Genomic DNA, 19695 nt, shown 5'->3' on the forward strand with positions numbered 1-19695 from the left:
CTTGATCTCTTCATCTTAAAGCTTTTCTTGGAGAACGTGTTAGCTTCCTTGAAGCATTGAGCAATTGTTGTGTCTCCCCTTGAATGGGCTTGGTGGAATCACTTCACACTTAAAACATAGATCTATCCATTCTAAGTGATTCCCTTCTTACCAAGTTACCAGGACTCCTACTATTAGTGAAAGTTTGTAAAGAGCAGGGGCCCTTGACTGAGGTGACAGTGGGTCATTGTCCCAATGTTTTCACTCAGTCTAGTAGCTATCCCTTCGGTCTTCCCTTCCTAGGGCCCCGCTAGATTGTGTGGTAACACGTTGCTAGGGTTTGGCAGTGTTTATGCATTGGGTAGAAATAGGGTTGGCACTGCAGAGAGGTTTTTGTATTAAATTATTGACAGTACTATTGTTACAAGGTATGAAAGCATACCAATGAGTGGCTATTGGAGAAAAACAAAGGCAATGCAGTGTCAGTGTGTGGAGTTGATAGCAGTGATACTAAGACCACTGACAGCAGTATTGTGACAGTGTTATGAGAGTTGGACAGAAGCAGACGCATTACAGCAGTGTTATTGACAACAGTGTGGTCAAAGCAGTGGTTATGTAATGGAGTAATCAAGCGCAATGGCTGAGTAGCATATCAAGTGTAATATATCTTATTCAGTTATCTTATCATAAGGATGGTAGGGTGGTGCATGGAGGAGACCGAAGACTTGTTCAGGTTGCAGTAGGAGAACATCTTCAATCTTCAAGGTGGTAGGGTGGTGCTAGGGCAGCAAGTTAGTGCTTGCAGGGTGTTGGTGCATCCTTTTAATTGGAGCTAATAAAACCAAGGGGTTGGTTCCCGCTTCTAGCCGTTGCTAGAGAATCTTGGAAGTTGGAGCTTCTTGTTGATGTAATCTTTAAGATCTATATTAAAAGCATTCTATGGTTTTCTCTAGCTTGATTTTCCGCGTAAAACTCTCTTGTGTACTGTGTGTGATGTTGTGCATTGTTGAATGGCAATGTTAATTGTTAATGTTTACATGAAATGATTAAAATAGTAAAAAGTGCCTAATACTGATTCACCGCCCCCACCCCTTCCCCCCCGCACCCTTCTCCGTATTGGTGAATATTCCAGCATGCGGCTCTTGCCTGATAACTCTATCAGGGTCAATCACCCCTGATACAAGCCATATCCCTCCTGTCTGCCGAAACTCCTTTAGAAACAGGTAAAGAAATAGATCAAGGAATCTTGCTAACACAGGGCTTGATTTTGCATGAATGTCTTGTATATGATTGCAAAATTTTGGTTTTCATGGCAGTGATTTATGAGGTTTCTGTTCTAACATGATAGGCCGTGAGAATTACATTAGTGGGTTACAAGTATGTCGACCTTGCAACAGTGATTCGCATATCTGATGCTTCCACAACATTGAATTGAGGATACATAAACTTGTTTTCTTCTTGTTTGTTTGTTTCCTTCCTATTAATTATTCACTATAGTGTTGCATACTTTTCTATTTAGAAGATTTCTGGGCTGCAAACTGCATATGAACCCCTGAATCTTGATCACAATAAGATACAAAATATTATTATTAAATCACCCAATGGACCACACATAATCCCTTCAAAACTACCTTTTCCTAAAGGCAGGCACCCAAAAAAAGTTTTCACATGTATCATTGCATGGTTATATAGGTTCCTTAAAAGCACATTAATATTGAGATTAATGTTCTTATGTTGGTCACTTTGAGGTGCAGCAAGCTGTTCAAATTTTTATGTAACATTAACTGATTAATAATATGTCATGGTGTTTGGTTATGAAATTAAAATGTACAAGGAAGTATTTTTATTGACTGTTGTATTTATAATAATCATGCTTTCTCTCTTATTCCTCTCTGGGGTCCCAAATAGAAAAGTAATGATTGATATAGAAACCAACTTAACAATCAAAATGCGGAATTTGCCATCAAATTCTTATAGTGACAATGCATTGCAATATCCGCTGAAGTAAAATAAAATTTAAAAATAATAATAATAACTGTCTAGTTCTTCAATGTTTTTAGGAGGTCAGAAATTTAAATAGGTATGATATATTCTACTAGAACTCACATTTATGAAAGAAACTTACAATATTTCCAGTTTTGGCGTATTTGCTAATTCAGGGGGAATTTCGCCTGTCAAGTTGTTAGTGTCCAATAAACTGCAAAAACAAAAAACATATAATTTCAGCCAAAGGGTAACAACCTTATTGTATGCAAGTAACAATGCATAGCAAATGAAAATAGTTGGAAATATACTTTAAGTTTTGTCCTTAACGTATACAGTATATCTAGAAAAACTAGAATTCCACAATTTTCAGACTAATACCTTACACATTCTACGTCAAGATAATTTTAAACAAAGGCCAGAACTTACAGATGAATCAACTCTGGAAGTTTGGAAAGCTCCTTTGGTATTTTACCACTCAGTGAGTTATTATTCATATGACTGCATACAAAGTACATAACACCAAATCTAAGGAATTAGAGCATTTTCAATGAGTACATAGTCTTTAATTCCCAACATGTTAACCTTTCCCTAGAAGTTGGTTAGCCTGTAAGTCAAAGAAATTCATATTTCCAATATTTCTGCCATAATATATTTCTGTACAGAAAACTTGATCGCAATCACAAAGAACTCACATGTGCAATGCTTTTTTCAGGTTTCCAAAGGACTTTGGTATCGGCCCCGATATGTTGTTCTGATCAATTTGTAATCTGATCAAATGGTGAAGGTAACCAAGCTCTTCAGGCAATGGACCTGATAACTGGTTTCCATTCAGAAGCCTATAACATAACAGAAGGAATGGTCACATCTCAGAGCATTCATAAATGATTCTAAAATATAGCAAGGAAAGAACAAGACATAAATTCCTTCTCTGAATTCAGAATTACCTTCTTTTAAACAGACTTCATGCATTAATTTGTAAAGTATCTACCTAATATTAAAACTGCTCATTGATGTAAAAGTAAGGAATAGTATTAGAATCAAAGTTTGGCAACAGAAATATAGAATATTTTACTTAACAATCAAAGTATCCATTGGAGTTGCTGAAAAAGCTCATAATGGGAGATTGGAGTCCCAACAGGGTACCAATGGATGTAGGATTGACACTTATGAAAATTGATAAATCAAAATCTGTTAATAACACTGTTGAAATTGGATAGCATCGGGAGGTACTCTCAAATGTCCTTGGTGCTAAGCTTGTGAGAGAGAAACACCCACAAAGTAAGTGTGTGGGCAATGCACTCAAAGTTTGGGGTTTTGGACCCAAAGGAGTGGGCTTGGAACCCAAGGAAGTTCTAATTTATTGTTAAGGTTGAGTTGGAGGGCTCTTGAAGGAAAGAAGGCCTTCCTAACTTCTAAGTGACCTAAGAGACAAATATAAACATACAAGCCAATGGAGAGGCATAGCACGAGAGCAAGAAGGACATTTCTATTGCGAGGGTTGCCACAAAATCTAGCAGGCACTGGAGAGGAAAAACCTACAAGGCATAAACTAGACCAAGAGACAACAATTGGGTAGTGGCCAAATGTCACCATAGCCTAAACCCCCTTCTCTTTATGGATTTTAACCAATGTGGAAAAAGTCGAAGTCGGGATTAAATCGGCAAGGGTCGAAAAGTTGAAAAACTCGTTAAAGTTGGGAGTTTTTTGAAAAAATCGGCAAAAAGTCGGCAAAATTTAAAAAAACACAAAAATATTCATTTAATGTTTTTTTAACATCTAGAGTATCCACAACATCATGATCAAATAAATGCTTTTACACATAAACATGTAAAGAAAGCTAATCTATAATATATTAATATGTATATAAAGTCTAGTGCTATATCACATATCAAAATAGTGAATCAACTTCTGAATCTTGAGTCTTATCTGAGTCTCAACTCTCAAGAGTCAAAATATCAACAAAAAATATAATAAATGTATATCATGAGTCATCTACATGTCATAAAGTATTCAGTCACTGAGATCCTCTACCCCTTTTACGAGTGTTGAAATTTGGTACCGGAGGACAGGTGGTTCCCTTAGGCTTTGATCTTTGGCCTAGGGAAAAGTGTCCAAAAGAATTTAATTTTTCTCCTAAAGTGACTTTATAATTTTATAAAGTTAAATCTAATTTAAAAGTGACTTTAAATGATAAAGTTATTAAGTCTAATTTTAAAGTGACTTTTATAAAGTCAATGAAAAATTAGAAAGGAAAAGTGACTTTGGAAATAAATGACTAAGTGGGTCTTTATTAAAGTGGGGTGAATTAAAAAATAGAAAGTGAGATTTAAATGAGCATTTAATCTCAACCATTGATCTAAATCTATTTCAGCCATTGGATTTAGAGATCACCCAAAAGTCACTTGGATCACCCAAAAGTCACTTGGAGTTATATTAAAGGAGGAAAAGGAGGAAAAGGTCATTCATTCTTTCATGAGCAGATTGGGAGAAGGAGAGCAAGAGAGCAAGAGAGATTTCTGAGCAGGAAGGAGAATGAGACAACAGCTTGGCACACATTCCAAGGCAGCAGTTGAGCAGATTTGTACAGCTGATTCAACACATAGTGAAAGGCAGATTTTTGCACAAAAATCGAGGAGCAGTTTGCTGATTTTTCTGCACACAAAACGGAGGTCGTACATCATTTATTGCTGTCCTGTTTACTGTAATTTCCATATTGCTATGAGGCACGGGAAAGGAGATAAGTTGTAAATTTGCTTGCTGATTTTTTTGCTGAATAATTCTCACTGTAAAAAGACAATTTTCAGAAATAAAGAAGAGCTCTCAAACTGGTTTTCCCCAAGAGTTGTAGGGGGTTTTTCCAGGGTCAAGTTGACCAAAAATATCAGTGTTTTAATGTGTTTTAATGGCTGTTTTCAATTGCTGATTTTTAATTCTGCAATTTCCAGCATTCTGAAAATTTTCCAGAATTTGTGTTTTCAGCAATATTTATTTTTTTCAGTCTGTTAAATGTATGGTTATGAGAATGGGCATTTAACTACATGGGAGAAATAAGGAGAAACTGAAAACCGGGGTGGGAAAACAGAAATTTCTACATGGTATCAGAGCTTGAGTGCTGAAGGGCAGTTTCGGACAGCAAAAGGAAAAATTACAGTTGCTGATTTTTCACTCAGAAAATTCCAGCAAGCTGATTTTTTCATAAACAACAGTTTTATCTTTACTACAGCAGTGCTATTTTTCAGTTTTAGGACAGCAGGATGTCATTGGGATTGAGGGTGGAGGATAGGCTGGATGGGCATATAAATTACAGCGTTTGGAAGGAGAGAATGCAGAGTATCTTTGAGGAGGCAGAAGTCTGGGATATCATGGTGCATACCGCACAGAACCCTGTTGTTGTGCCCACTGATGTTACTCAGTTGGCTGAGTATAAAAAGAAGAACAATAAGGGTAAGAGGCTGATTCTAGACGGAATCAAAGACCATTGCATTCCTCATGTGAGAGGAAAGAGCAATGCCCATGAGATGTGGACAACATTGTCCAATCTCTACCAGAGTACCAATGAGAACCAGAAGATGGTCCTGAAGGAGAAGCTGAAGAACATTAAGATGGGGAATGATAGTGCAGCTGGATATCTCACAAAGATTACCAATGTGAGAGATGAGTTGGCAGCAATTGGAGAGGCCATTCCATCCACTGAGTTGGTGCGGATTGCAGTGAATGGCCTCCCTCGTTCATGGTTGAACTTTGCTGATAAGGTTTGTGCACGTGAGACCCTTCCCACATGGGAGAGGTTTTGGGATGATTGTATTCAGACAGAGATCAGGAAAGGACAGCTTGGGGCAGCCAAGCCAGTTGAGCAGGATGAGGACGTAGCACTGGTGGCAGGAGGCAAGAAAGGCAAAGGGAAGAAGCAGGCTTCCACAAGCGGTGGTGGGGGCAAAGGCAAAGGTAAAGGTAAACAGGGGAACACACAGAAGGACTATTCCAAGGTGAAGTGTTGGAATTGTCAAAAGATGGGACACTATGCAGTTGTGTGTCCGGAGAAGAAGAAGAAGAAGGGGAAGAACCAGGACGTGGCAGCTTCAGCAGAGATTGAGGACTTTGCAGGTCGTTTTGACCGGGAGTTTGCGTTCACTATGTGTGAGTCCTCTAGTGCAGGATCACCTGCCACACAGGTTCAGAGGGAGCATGCTTTTCCCTCGATTAGCGGAGCATCTTCAGGTATCTGGTATGTGGACAGTGGGGCTTCACGTCATATGACAGGAGTCCGTGAGTACTTCTCAGAGCTTTCAGAGAGTGGCACTGATATTGAGGTAGTACTTGGTGATGACAGAGTTGTTAGAGCAGTCGGGGTGGGGACAGTGACATTTCAGAGGGAGTCCAAACCTCCCTTGAAGGTGTCAGAGGTTATTTATGTGCCAGGGATGAGGAAGAACCTCATATTCATCTCAACTTTGGAGGACAGAGGATATGAGGTACTGTTCAGGGGAGGACAGGTGTTGATGTATCCCAGGGGCACTCCAGCTGATTCAGCTAGAGTGATAGGTGTACGCCATGCAAAGGTGTACAAGTTTGCATTTCAGCCCCTTTTGGCATTGAGCAGTAGTACCGACAGCAGAGCTAGCAGTTCTGAGCTGTGTGAGATTTGGCACCGCAGGATGGGAGATATGTATCATGGAGCCTTGAGGACATTGCAGGAGATCACTACAGGTGTGCCAGATTTCAGTACTGATCACTTTGATACTTGCAGAGGTTGTGCGATGGGCAAGTTTGCCAAATCCCCTTTTCCCAGTAGTGACAGCAGAGCGACGGGGATACTTGATTTGATTCATTACGATGTGAGCGGTCAGATGTCTCATGTTTCCTTGAGTGGATATGAGTACTATGTTTTATTCATTGATGATCACTCCAGGAGGACCTGGATTTATTTTTTGAAGACCAAGAGTGAGGTCTTCAAGCGGTTTCAGGAGTTCAGAGCTCTTGTGGAGACTCAGACAGGTCGAAAGATCAAGTCCTTGAGGTCGGACAATGGAGGAGAGTACACCCTTGGAGAGTTTGTTGACTATTGTGCGGAGGCAGGCATTAGGAGGGAGTTCACTGTTCCTTACAACCCCCAGCAGAACGAGGTTGCGGAGAGGAAGAACAGATCCATCATAGAGGCTGCCAAAGCCATGATACATGATCAGGGGTTGCCATTGTTCTTGTGGGCAGAGGCCTGCAACACAGCTGTTTACTTGCAGAACAGGAGTCTGCATCGTGCCTTGGGGCACATGACTCCGGAGGAGGCTTTCTTTGGGAAGAAGCCTGATATTGGTCATCTCCATATCTTTGGATGCATAACATACTCCTATATACCCAAGGAGAAGAGGACCAAACTAGAGCCCACCGCAGAGAAAGGTATCTTTATGGGCTACAGTGAGACCTCAAAGGCCTTTCGGATTTACATTCCTGCACAGAGGAGAGTTGTTGTCAGACGGGATGTGAAGTTCGAGGAGGACAGGGCCTTTAGGAGGTCACGGGAGTTAGAGTATCTGGATCAGCCAGACCCTCATCAGCAGTTGAGTCAGTCGCAGGGATCCAGTGGGCAGGGATCAGGAGGATCAGGAGGTACATCTATGAGGATGTCAGGTCCGTCAGTGAGCAGTGGCTCATCGAGCCAGAGGGGTGGTGCTCCGGGCAGCATGCAGAGCAGTTCACTAGGGAGTCCACTGATGGATAGTTCACACGGTACCTCAGCTTCTACAGGTTCAGGTGCAGGCAGGAGGACAGCAGACAGACAGTCAGGAGTTCAGGCTACTGATGGTGATGAGGAGGAGGAGTTTCATTCTCCTATGGGAGAAGCATGCTCAGGGAAGAGGAAGCCCAAGTGGATTCAGGACACCTTGAGAGATGCCACATCTGTTGCTAAGCCGAAGAGGCCGGTCAGAGAGAGTAGACCACCTGAGAGGTTCTGTAGCTATATGGCGATGGTTACCAGCATCCTTGACTCTGAGCCTTCTAGCTATGAGGAGGCAGCTAGCCAGTAGGTCTGGAGAGAGGCCATGCAGGAGGAGTATTCTTCTATCATGAAGAATGATGTTTGGGAGGTGGTGCCGAGGCCTGAGGGCAAATCCGTGGTTACTTCCAGATGGCTTTACAAGGTAAAGCATGCTGCAGATGGCAGCATTGAGAAATTCAAAGCGAGGTTTGTGGCTAGAGGGTTCTCCCAGGTAGAGGGAGTTGATTATGAGGAGACCTTCGCTCCCGTGGCTCGATATACTTCGATCCGCTCCATTATATCGATAGCAGCAGAGATGGGTTGGAAGATCCACCAGATGGATGTGAAGACCGCATTTCTCAATGGCTTCATACAGGAGGAGATGCACATTGAGCAGCCACAGGGCTTTGAGGTGCATGGGAAGGAGTCCCATGTGTGCAGATTGAAGAAGGCCCTTTATGGCCTAAAGCAAGCTCCCAGAGCTTGGTACTCCAGGATAGATGCATACTTACAAGGGATGGGTTTCACAAAGAGTGAGGCAGATCCGAACCTTTACTTTATTGTGATTGGTGAGGAGCCTCTCATTCTGGTGCTGTATGTGGATGACTTGATCATTACAGGTGCAGAGAGACTCATAGAGCACTGCAAGAGAGATCTTGCGGCGGAGTTTGAGATGAAGGACATCGGATTGATGCATTAATTTTTGGGTTTGGAGGTGTGGCAGGAGGAGGGGCATTTCTTCCTGGGGCAGGGGAAGTATATTGTGGACATCCTTAGCAAATTCCACATGGAGGATTGTAGACCCATGTCGACACCGATGATCACCAACTGGAAGAAGCTTCATGCTTCGGATTCCAAGTTGGTGGATCCCACATTGTACAGGCAGCTGATTGGTTCCTTGATGTATTTGGTCAACACTAGACCAGATATCTGTTTTGCAGTCAACACGATGAGTCAATTTATGTGTGAGCCTAGGAAGGTTCACTGGGTGGCTACAAAACACATTTTGTGGTACTTGCAGGGGACAGTGGATTATGGTCTGGACTACAGGCAGGGAGATGGAGTGAGATTGGCAGGATACACTGATTCTGATTGGGCAGGTTGTGCTTCTGATAGGAAGAGCACTTCAGGGTGTTGTTTTGGGTTGGGTTCAGCAGTAGTGTCATGGTTCAGCCGGAAGCAGCACTCAGTAGCACTGAGTTCAACGGAAGCAGAGTATATGGCAGCCAGTCTAGCTAGTTGTGAGGCTATCTGGCTTCGCAAGATGTTGTTTGGCTTATTTGGTCAGCCGTTGAGACCTTCAGTGATTTACTGTGATAATCAGATTTGCATTAAACTCACGAAGAATCCAGTATTTCATGACAGGTCAAAGCATATCGGGATCAGATATCATTTCATCAGAGACTATGTTCAGAAGGGAGCTGTGAAGCTTGAGTATATTTCCACTGATGAGCAGGTTGCAGATATCCTTACCAAAGCCTTACCACGGGGCAAGCATGTCTACTTCAGAGACAAGATGGGTGTGGTGAGGAACACCTTCCTCGGTAAGAGGGAGTGTTGAAATTTGGTACCGGAGGACAGGTGGTTCCCTTAGGCTTTGATCTTTGGCCTAGGGAAAAGTGTCCAAAAGAATTTAATTTTTCTCCTAAAGTGACTTTATAATTTTATAAAGTTAAATCTAATTTAAAAGTGACTTTAAGTGATAAAGTTATTAAGTCTAATTTTAAAGTGACTTTTATAAAGTCAATGAAAATTAGAAAGGAAAAGTGACTTTGGAAATAAATGACTAAGTGGGTCTTTATTAAAGTGGGGTGAATTAAAAAATAGAAAGTGAGATTTAAATGAGCATTTAATCTCAACCATTGATCTAAATCTATTTCAGCCATTAGATTTAGAGATCACCCAAAAGTCACTTGGATCACCCAAAAGTCACTTGGAGTTATATTAAAGGAGGAAAAGGTCATTCATTCTTTCATGAGCAGATTGAGAGAAGGAGAGCAAGAGAGCAAGAGAGATTTCTGAGCAGGAAGGAGAAGGAGACAGCAGCTTGGCACACATTCCAAGGCAGCAGTTGAGCAGATTTGTACAGCTGATTCAACACATAGTGAAAGGCATATTTTTGCACAAAAATCGAGGAACAGTTTGCTGATTTTTCTGCACACAAAACGGAGGTCGTACAGCATTTATTGCTGTCCTGTTTGCTGTAATTTCCATATTGCTGTGAGGCACGGGAAAGGAGATAAGTTGTAAATTTGCTTGCTGATTTTTTGCTGAATAATTCTCACTGTAAAAAGACAATTTTCAGAAATAAAGAAGAGCTCTCAAACTGGTTTTCCCCAAGAGTTGTAGGGGGTTTTTCCAGGGTCAAGTTGACCAAAAAGTATCAGTGTTTTAATGTGTTTTAATGGCTGTTTTTAATTGCTGATTTTTAATTCTGCAATTTCCAGCATTCTGAAAAATTTCCAGAATTTGTGTTTTCAGCAATATTTATTTTTTTCAGTCTGTTAAATGTATGGTTATGGGAATGGGCATTTAACTACATGGGAAAAATAAGGAGAAACTGAAAACCGGGGTGGGAAAACAGAAATTTTTACAACGAGAATAGAGAATGGCTTTTCCTTTTCCTCTAGAGGAAGAAGGCCCAACCCCTGGAAATACAAATGGAGTCAGTCGTCCTCTAGAAGCCGATAAAAGCGGTGGCCTTTGTCCTATGCTGCAGCTGCCCATCCTAGATGATGTCACCTCCTCATCATCATCCTCATCCAGATCTGCCACCTAATCCCGATGTTGCTCCTCCTCCTCTACCGCTGGGTGTCCCTCCCCTGCAGCTGCTACCTCCTCTGGATCCACATCTAACCAATCCAGAACGAGTCCATGGTCGGCCTCTCAGTCTTGACCCTCCATGCAGCAGTGGTATCAATTGTTGATTTTAGATTTTAAATGCCTCTTCTCAGTCATTTGAAAACACTTAGATTCAGTAAACAAAGGGTTTGAATTTTTGTCATTTTATTCTTGAAAGTTGAAGTTTTGCTTCAAACTAGATTCTAAACAATGTTTTGATTCAAAATTTTAGGAAAAAATAAGATGTAAACAAACTAATAAAATTATAGAAAGATTTACGAAGCCATTTGTGTAAAAAGGGGCTAAGAGAGAAATTAAAATACATACCTGGTAGCAGCAATTCGACACTTTGAATCTCTCACGTTGAGTTGTGGAAAAATCTCCAAATCCCCCCCACAAAACTAGCAAATCTCCTCCTCTTGGGAAATCGAAAACAGCTACTCTCTCCACAGGGACGAATGGGAGCAAAAACAGCAAGAAAATGTCTTTTTCGCCCTTTTTGGCCTCTTATTTGTGACCTAGGAGAGATGGCCGAATTTTTCGGTCGACTACCAATAGAATTGGGATTAATTCGATTAAATCGTGATTTTTTTGGCAATGAAAAAGTCTGCAAAAAGTCGGCCGATTTAATTGTTTTGCTGAAAAAAATCGGGTTTTGGATTTAATCCCGACTTTTTCCACACTGATTTTAACCAATGGAAGGAATCCCAATTTGTGTGAAGGTCACCTTAGGCAAATATTCTAAGTATAATGTGTGAGGTGACTTGGCTAGGGCTTCTACAAGAAAGACACAACAATGGTTTAATGCTCCCTTTGGAGGCAATTCACTTTCTATGTAAAGACCTAGGGTTTCAAGCACAAGAGCTAGGGTTTGAGCAATTTGTTGTGTTGGAGTATCCAAAGGCCAAGGCCAAGGGAAAAGGTTTCCAATGATATGTACCAACGACATCAAGGCTCATGAAACCTTCAAGAAAGTCTCTAAGTTGAAACAAGACAAAACTAGGGTTTCCCTCTTAGGGAAAACAACTAGGGCAAGAAAATTTATGGATGAAATTGAGGTGGATGCCCACCAAAAGGATAGATTTAGTGGAAAATACTATACTCTTGATGTTTAGGCCCTCCACTCACCGAAACTCACCTTGCCTAGGCATTTGCACCAAGCCCTAGTTTGAAATCTTGGGCTTAAGGGACAGAAAAATAGAGAGAGAATTATGGATAAAAGTAAGGTGTGATCACCAACCAAGAAGACTAGTCCCTTGTCCCTTGGGAAAATGGAGTCTAGGATGAGACAGATCAGCCAATAAGTTTCTAAGTGTTGAGAAACCTAGGGCATCGAGATTAAGTGTTTTCTCTTTAATTAGTAACTACTTGTGAATGCTTTTTACTTTCTTAGATTAGGATCTTCCTTTACTTAGATTATTAGTGTTCTTTTTCATGAAACAGCTACCAATGCATAAACCATAAAGACACAAGAGAGAATATAGGCTATCATCCAGGGCCAAAACCTCTACTTCTTGAGTGGAAAACCCGAACAAATTCTTCTTCTTATAGAGATTCCAATTGACGAATACCAAGACCAAGAACCTTGACCTATTTGCCACTCCAAGAGCAAGACACAAGTTCCCTTGATGAGATCCTTAATCAACGATAGTCAACCTTTTGCTCCTTCCTTCCTCTCGACTCCTCTTGAGCTCTAGCTTCCTTCTGCTTTAGACTTTCGACCTCCTTGAATTAGGTGTGCAATTGTTGACCCTAATTCAGAAACCCTAATTCATTCACATGACCTTCCCTTTATGACTTGATTCCCTTCGCTTTAGGGAGTTCCTTTCCTTGGTAACTAAGCTAGTGATACACCCTTGTCTTCTCTTGATTTGTCCTCAAATCTGACTGTTAGATTTTGGCTCCTTTCTGCAGTTTGGACAGCAAAGATTCCTCGCACATGTGGATAACTTCAACCCTAAGAAAAAACCCACAACAATGCTAGGGACTTCAATCTTCTTTCCCTTCTTTTCGTCGACCATAAGACTCCCTTTCACTGATCTTCGCACTACTTACTAACTTCAGAACTTGACTGAAAATCCTTTCTTTGAAATGAGGCCGAGTGGCCTAATTATAATTGTTTTCCATTATAATAAGCCGACTTGACAGGAAGATGAGCCGACATGTCCTTTCAAAAGATATTATTTTTCATTTTCAAGCCGACTTGAAGGGAGATGCTTGTGCTTGTCTTGGAGGGCTATTTATACTTATCTAATAACTCATACAAAATGTAACATGCTGAAGAAGGGTCTTTCATACATGACATAGACTCAAATTGAATTTTATGACGAGATGACAAATCCTAAATGCTCACAATGGGAGCCATCACTAAAATAAAATTCCTTGCTCATGAAACCCATGAGACAAACATTACAATAATAATTTTATTATTCTTCTTTTCATCAATTACATAAATGACATTTACACATGTTATTATGAAGACTGAACCTAGTTACATTTTTCAACACTCCCTCTTAACTAGGGAGGTATTCATAATGGTACTTGGTCATTGTCAATCTGAAGAATTTCACATAAGAAGAGTCGGATTGGTAACCCATCTGTGTAGCATCATATCAACCAACATTGTCACATGGCAAGGCCTTGACTAACAACTCTATCTCTCCATGAGATTTTAGCACAATGTTGGTGAGACAAATGATGTATAGACACCCACATCATTGTCTCTCTCAGAATATACCCCACCCGGGTTCTCAAGTGTGTTCCACTAGGACTATTCTTATCTTGGATTCCCAGTCCTCAAAGAGTATTGGTCCTCTACAACTACTCTTATCTTGGATGCCCTAACACATCCTCAAAGAGCATCAAATGCCACATGTTTACCCAATCCTCCATTCTGTCAAGTGAAGACAAGAATGATGTGTCTATCTCTCCCTCTTAATTAGGGAGGACATATCTATTCCAATAAAGGAATGTACTCATTCTTACGGAAGGAATGTACTTAAGCTCCCTCTTGGCTTAGGAATTTTTGCTTCCAATTTTCTTCCAAGAAAACTTGTTTCCAGGCTCCCTCTTAATTAGGGACCTACAACAGCTCCTCAGGTGGAGATGTTGGGACAATCAATTACTTGAAGAATTCCTCCTCACAATGTCATGAACTTCTTTTCGTTATTCAAGAGTCTTTATGTTTTGGGACTTCTTCATAGGGCACAGGCCATCCATCACTTTCATCCATGAGTTAGTCATGTCATCATCAGAAAGTGATCCATCGGTCCATATCTGGCCTTCCTTCATGCCATGTCTCCTTAAGGATCTTTCATCCTACTACATAGGCATCGGTGGTGGAAGACTTCCATAGATTTTCCCTCTGCAACATTACATAAGCCTATCAAGATATTTGTTAAAAAAAAATAAAGGAATGAACATTAAAATCAAAACTACCTTTGTGATGACCTTTAGTCTAGATTCTTCAATCTTGCACAGTGACCATAGATCCTGGAATGGAGTATTTTCTTTCTTCCCATAAACACTTGAAGTAAAGTTACCCCACTCCTCCGGTAGTGGATTAAGTACAACTATAGTCATTTCTCTATCAGACATGACTTCTCCTAGATCTTGTAGTTGATCCCGATTTCAGATATCCTCATACAATATGAGGATATTCCATCTTCCCTTGACATCTTCAGCTTTTAGAGTTCTTTCCTTAATGAGATGACTTCTCCAGCAGTGCTTACGGAATATAACTCTACCAGTTAGTCATAGATTTCTTTTGAAGTTTCGAGTTTATCCTTGATGCATTTTATGAGAATCCTTTGAGCCCTAACTTCCCCTTTCATATACTTGGCAAGAGCTTGAGCATCTTCTTTCTTGGTTTAGTGATAGATCCTTTGATCTGTCCTTTTCTTCCATGCAAAATAGTTTGAAGCCCCAACCAATTTGTCTCTTTCTTTGCAAAAAGACCTTTTGATAGATTAAGATGTGGACATAAATATACTTACTTGATAGGATGCTCCTTGTCCCTGTTGCTTCCTTGATTTTGATGATGATATAGAGAATAGAAAACTTCTCTTTGATGAAGATAGTTTTCTTCAATAATGATCCTTGATCTCACAGAGAGGGAGATCCCTTTTGATGGTGAAGTTTTGTTGATGAAGATCAACGATGACTTCTTGATGAAGTCTTCAAATGAGGCAATTTAGGGTTTTGATGCCTTCTTTGAGATTTGATCCTTGAGTGTCCCTTGATAAGATGCCCATCCTTGACTTAGTCACCTTAGCTCTGATACCATGTTGAGAAATCTAGGGCATCGAGATTAAGTGATTCCTCTCTAATTAGTAACTGCTTGTGAATTATTTTTACTTTCTTAGATTAAGATCTTCCTTAGATTATTAGTGTTCCTTTTCATCAAACAACTACCAATGCATAAACATAAAGAGACAAGAGACACAGAATATAGACTATCAACCACGGCCAAAATCTCTCCTTATTAAGAGGAAAACCCGAACAAATTCTTCTTCTTATAGAGATTCCAATTGATGGATACCAAGACCAAGACCTTTGACCTATTTGCCACTCCAAGACCAAGACACAAGTTCCCTTGATGAGATCCTTAGTCAACAATAGTCAACCTTCTGCTCCTTTCTTCCTCTCGGCTCCTCTTCAGCTCCGGCTTCCTTCAGCTTCAGACTTTTAGCCTCCTTGAATTAGGTCTACAGTTGTTGACCCTAATTCGGAAACCCTAATCCATTCACACGACCGTCCCTTTATGACTCAATTCCCTTTGCTTTAGAGGGAGTTCATTTCCTTGGTAACTTGGCTAGAGATACACCCTTGTCTTCTCTTGATTTGTCCTCAAATCTAATTGTTAGACTTCGGCTTCTTTCTGTAGTTTGGACAACAATGATTCTAATTGAAAATACCAAGAACAAGACGCTTAACCTATTTGCCACTCCAAGACCAAGACACAAGTTCTTGATGAAATCCTTAGTCAACGATAGTCAACCTTCTGCTCCTTCCTTCCTCTCGGCTCCTCTTCAGCTTTGGCATCCTTCAGCTTCAGACTTTCAGCCTCCTTGAATTAGGTCTGCAATTGTTGACCCTAATTCAGAAACCCTAATTCATTCACAAGACCTTCCCTTTATGACTTGATTCCCTTCACTTTAGAGGGAGTTCATTTCCTTGGTAACTCGGCTAGAGATACACCCTTGTTTTCTCTTGATTTGTCCTCAAATCTGACTGTTAGACTTCGGCTTCTTTCTACAGTTTGGACAGCAAAGATTCCTCGCACTTGTGGATAACTTCAGCCCTCAAAACAGACCCAAAAACATGTTAGGGACTTCGATCTTCCTTTCCTTCTTTTCACTGACCATAAGACTCCCTTTCGCTAATCTTCGCACTACTTACTAACTTCAGAACTTGACCGAAAATCCTTGCTCTGAAATGAGGTCAAGTGGTCTATTTATAGTTGTTTGCCATGATAATAAGCCGACTTGACAAGAAGATGAGTCAACATGTCCTTTGAAGACATATTATTATTCCTTTTGAAGCCGACTTGAAGAGAGATGCTTGTGCTTGTCTTGGAGGGCTATTTATACTTATCTAATGACTCATACAAAATGTAACATGCCTAAGAAGGGTACTTCATACATGACATAGTTTCAAATTGACTTTTTTGACTAGGTGACAAATCCTAAAGGCTCAAAATGGGAGCCATCACTAAAATAAAATTCCTTGCTCATGAAACCCATGAGACAAGCATTACAATAATAATTTTATTTTTCTTCTTTTCATCAATTACATAAAATCGCATTTACACATGTCATTATGAAGACCGAACCTAGTTACATTTTTCAATGCTAAGGAGGGCGAAATTTTGATGCCGCGGCAACAAGATTTCAAGCATTTACCTCTGAAATGGAAAAATGATTTTTTCATGGGAGAGCTACTAGAGTTCACCACTAGGACAATTCATAACATGCTATGTATGGGTAATGCATGCAATATTCATCTAGATAACATTCAATTTATCTTCAACAAATTAGGGCACAATTTAGCATAACCTAGAATCAATAATTCCATACATTAGACATATAACAATAAGTATTCAACAATTAGGTACAACTTACAAGATAACATGCAAGATTTCCATTCATATGACCAAAGAATAGCTCCAAAGATGAACAAGATCAGCTCCAAATATCAAAATGCATCCACAACATCCAAATTTTCCTCAACAGTGCAAGTCCAAGTTCAGCTAACTAGGTCAAAAATCTCAAGTGATGTGATGATGAGAAGTTACAATGACATGTTCCTCTATTTATGTGAGGAATCCAAAATCCTAATTAGACTATGAGCCCCCTAGAAATCATAAAATAATGTGTCATAATATGCAAGGTCACAAGCCGACCTTGTAGCCTTTGAGAAATAGAATTAAATCTCCCCATGTGCAAGCTGAAATGTTGACGTTATGCTAGCATAGCCTCCTTTAGGGCTGATGTTGAGGGCTTCAGGTGCCAATATGAATGTATAGGCCCTCTAAAATCATGTTCTATGGGTTGGCCCCTAGATCTCTGACAAAATCCTTTGTGGACCCCAATTGTGGTCTTGGGGCACAAGAATGGGTCTCCAAGAGGTCGATATGCCTGTCCCTGCTCCAATGTTGAGGGATCTCAAGGTGTTTCTAGCCCTCACATGTCTCAAGGTGTGATACCATCCTCCTCTAGGTTATGAATCAACTATATTCCTTCTTTATTAGTGGTAAGCCAAGAGGGGGAAAGTTGATATAGGTGCATCATCCCATGTAAGTCAACAATGTTGGGCAACGTGATGCAAGGTTATGGGTGTTGGAGGTGCATCATCCCATGGCTCTCAACAAATCACCTATGGGTGTCAATAGGCCGCTCTAGAGGACTAGGGCCCTAGTTAAGTTGCACATCCCATGATGGAACCACTTACTAATTACACGTACTATTCAATGTTGCAACTTGTATCATTAGTTACATTTAATCATTTTTGCAACTAATTGAACCAAGCTTGTAAGTAATGGGCAATTTGACATTTCATACACAACTTCCCTTCCAAATTTGGGGCCTTGAGCTCGCAAAGGTGTTACCTCCCTAGGTTGGAGTGGCTAATAGATGACCCTATTAGGTGCCTCTAGCCCCTAAGGGGAAGTGACATGTTTGTGCTACACCCTTCAAGTCATGTCCCTTCCTAAATTATTTTGGAGCAGTATTAATTTCTACATTTTGGGGTCAATTTTGGAGGTTATGGGGGCCCATTCAATTTTATTAGGAGGCTAGACTTAGTAGATGTTGAAGTTCCTAAGTTTACTTAATTTAGAAACCCTTCATGCACTTTTCCTGATTTATTCCTACCTACTTGTTAATTTTTCTTTAACAAGTTATTTACAAAGTAAATACTGAAAATAAACACCAATGCATGCTCAACATATTACAGATCAGCAACTAAAAGAAACAAGAACAAACACACCACATGACACCATTACTTTTGGACCAATGTCCCCGGAAAAACCCAATGCAGGAAAACCGGTGCAACTATCTAAGGGTTTTCTTATTAAGCAATATCAGAGTACAATCTGGGTGCCGAAACTGGCCTACCCAACAGAGAATATCCTTAGCAGTAATACCTCTCTGTTTCAGACAAATCTACTGGCTGAAACCCAGGATAATCCTTTCGGCAGCTACTCAACACCAATCTGCCCGTGAAACCCTGGCGTCTGCCCAATCTGGACTATGTCAGCCTCTCCTAGCCCAACATTGGCCCTGCGTCAGCCTATCTTGGCCCGCGTCAGCTCCAAGAGGCCCTGCGTCAGCCTATCTTGGCCCGCGTCAGCCCCAAGAGGCCCTGCGTCAGCCTATCTTGGCCCGCGTCAGCCCCAAGAGGCCCTGCGTCAGCTCTATGAGTCTCTGCCCCAGCTATGCTGGCCAGTCTGGTGCTCTACACAGCACTTAGCTGCCTCTACATGGCCCTGCGTGAGAACTGGCTGCTCCTACGTCTCTTTCTCTGGCTGCTCTACTACTATCCCGACATAATCTCTGCCTCTTTGTCTCTCTGTACTCAATGCCCCTCAGCTGCTCTCCCAATCACTGATTCTATCTCTCTTAGCAAACCCCGCTCTAGAGAATAGAATGGTTGATCATCTAGTGTGTTCTCCAAGTGACTCTCAAGCCTCCTCTTATACTTTTCCTGTTGACATATCAACGGTCGAGATTAAGTCCCTAATCAACAACTAAGATTAGATCTAGCTTGATCCATGTCTTTTAGACCACTCTAACACAGATTCATATTAATACACATTAATATTTTATTTTCCCTAAGTTTAGACTTAGGGACTCCATTAAAAATATTAATTATTTTAATATCTCCTGATCTATTTAGAATCTGCTCAAACCCTTTTTGGGTATTGGAGATCTCATGTGCCCCAACCTCTCCACCAAATTTTGTGGCTAGAGCACATCTGATGCTACCCCAAATCAATAGTAGAAGTTATTTCATTGTGCTTAAGTATACGTGGGGGCCACCCATACTAGGGTCATACGCATTCCCTAGTTTGATTTGCATGAAGGGGAAATCAATGGTTAGGTGAGGTACCCACGATGGAGAGAAAAGTGCTCCACGAAATCTATATAAGGAAGGAAACTCTCCTCATTTGGATATCTTATCTTTTAACATATTGAACTCAATCTTATTTGCTCAAGCTGCTTAGCCAAGTTACTCTGTTGTTTAGCACACGAGTGTCTTCGAGCGGAGATCTCAACCCTTGCTTCGGTGGACTTCGACTGCTAGCCCTAGGAGGGAGTTATTCTTCACCTCAATTCATAGCAGTAGAAAGGAGATGAGTTACAACAGCTATAGTCGAGTTCCAACAATAGGTAGACGAGTTACAGTAGTTGTAG

The 19695-nt window shown here is 40.7% G+C and overlaps 1 protein-coding gene across 1 annotated transcript in view; it reads right to left on the bottom strand.

Annotated features, from left to right (window-relative positions):
* LOC149194126 (putative LRR receptor-like serine/threonine-protein kinase At1g06840) overlaps window positions 1-19695 on the bottom strand; it is a 370173-nt gene that overhangs the window by 219655 nt on the left and 130823 nt on the right. The window contains exons 5-7 of the mRNA XM_089405038.1: window positions 2658-2801; window positions 2392-2463; window positions 2105-2176 (exon numbers count right to left, since the gene is read on the bottom strand). Of these exons, the coding sequence (XP_089261164.1) occupies window positions 2105-2176; window positions 2392-2463; window positions 2658-2801 (288 nt within the window). The remainder of the gene's footprint in view (window positions 1-2104; window positions 2177-2391; window positions 2464-2657; window positions 2802-19695) is intronic.

This window comes from Pinus tabuliformis, chromosome 2_2 (assembly GCF_031772625.1).
Source record: "Pinus tabuliformis cultivar Carrire ecotype Pingquan chromosome 2_2, CPIR1, whole genome shotgun sequence".
Classification (NCBI taxonomy): Eukaryota; Viridiplantae; Streptophyta; class Pinopsida; order Pinales; family Pinaceae; genus Pinus; species Pinus tabuliformis.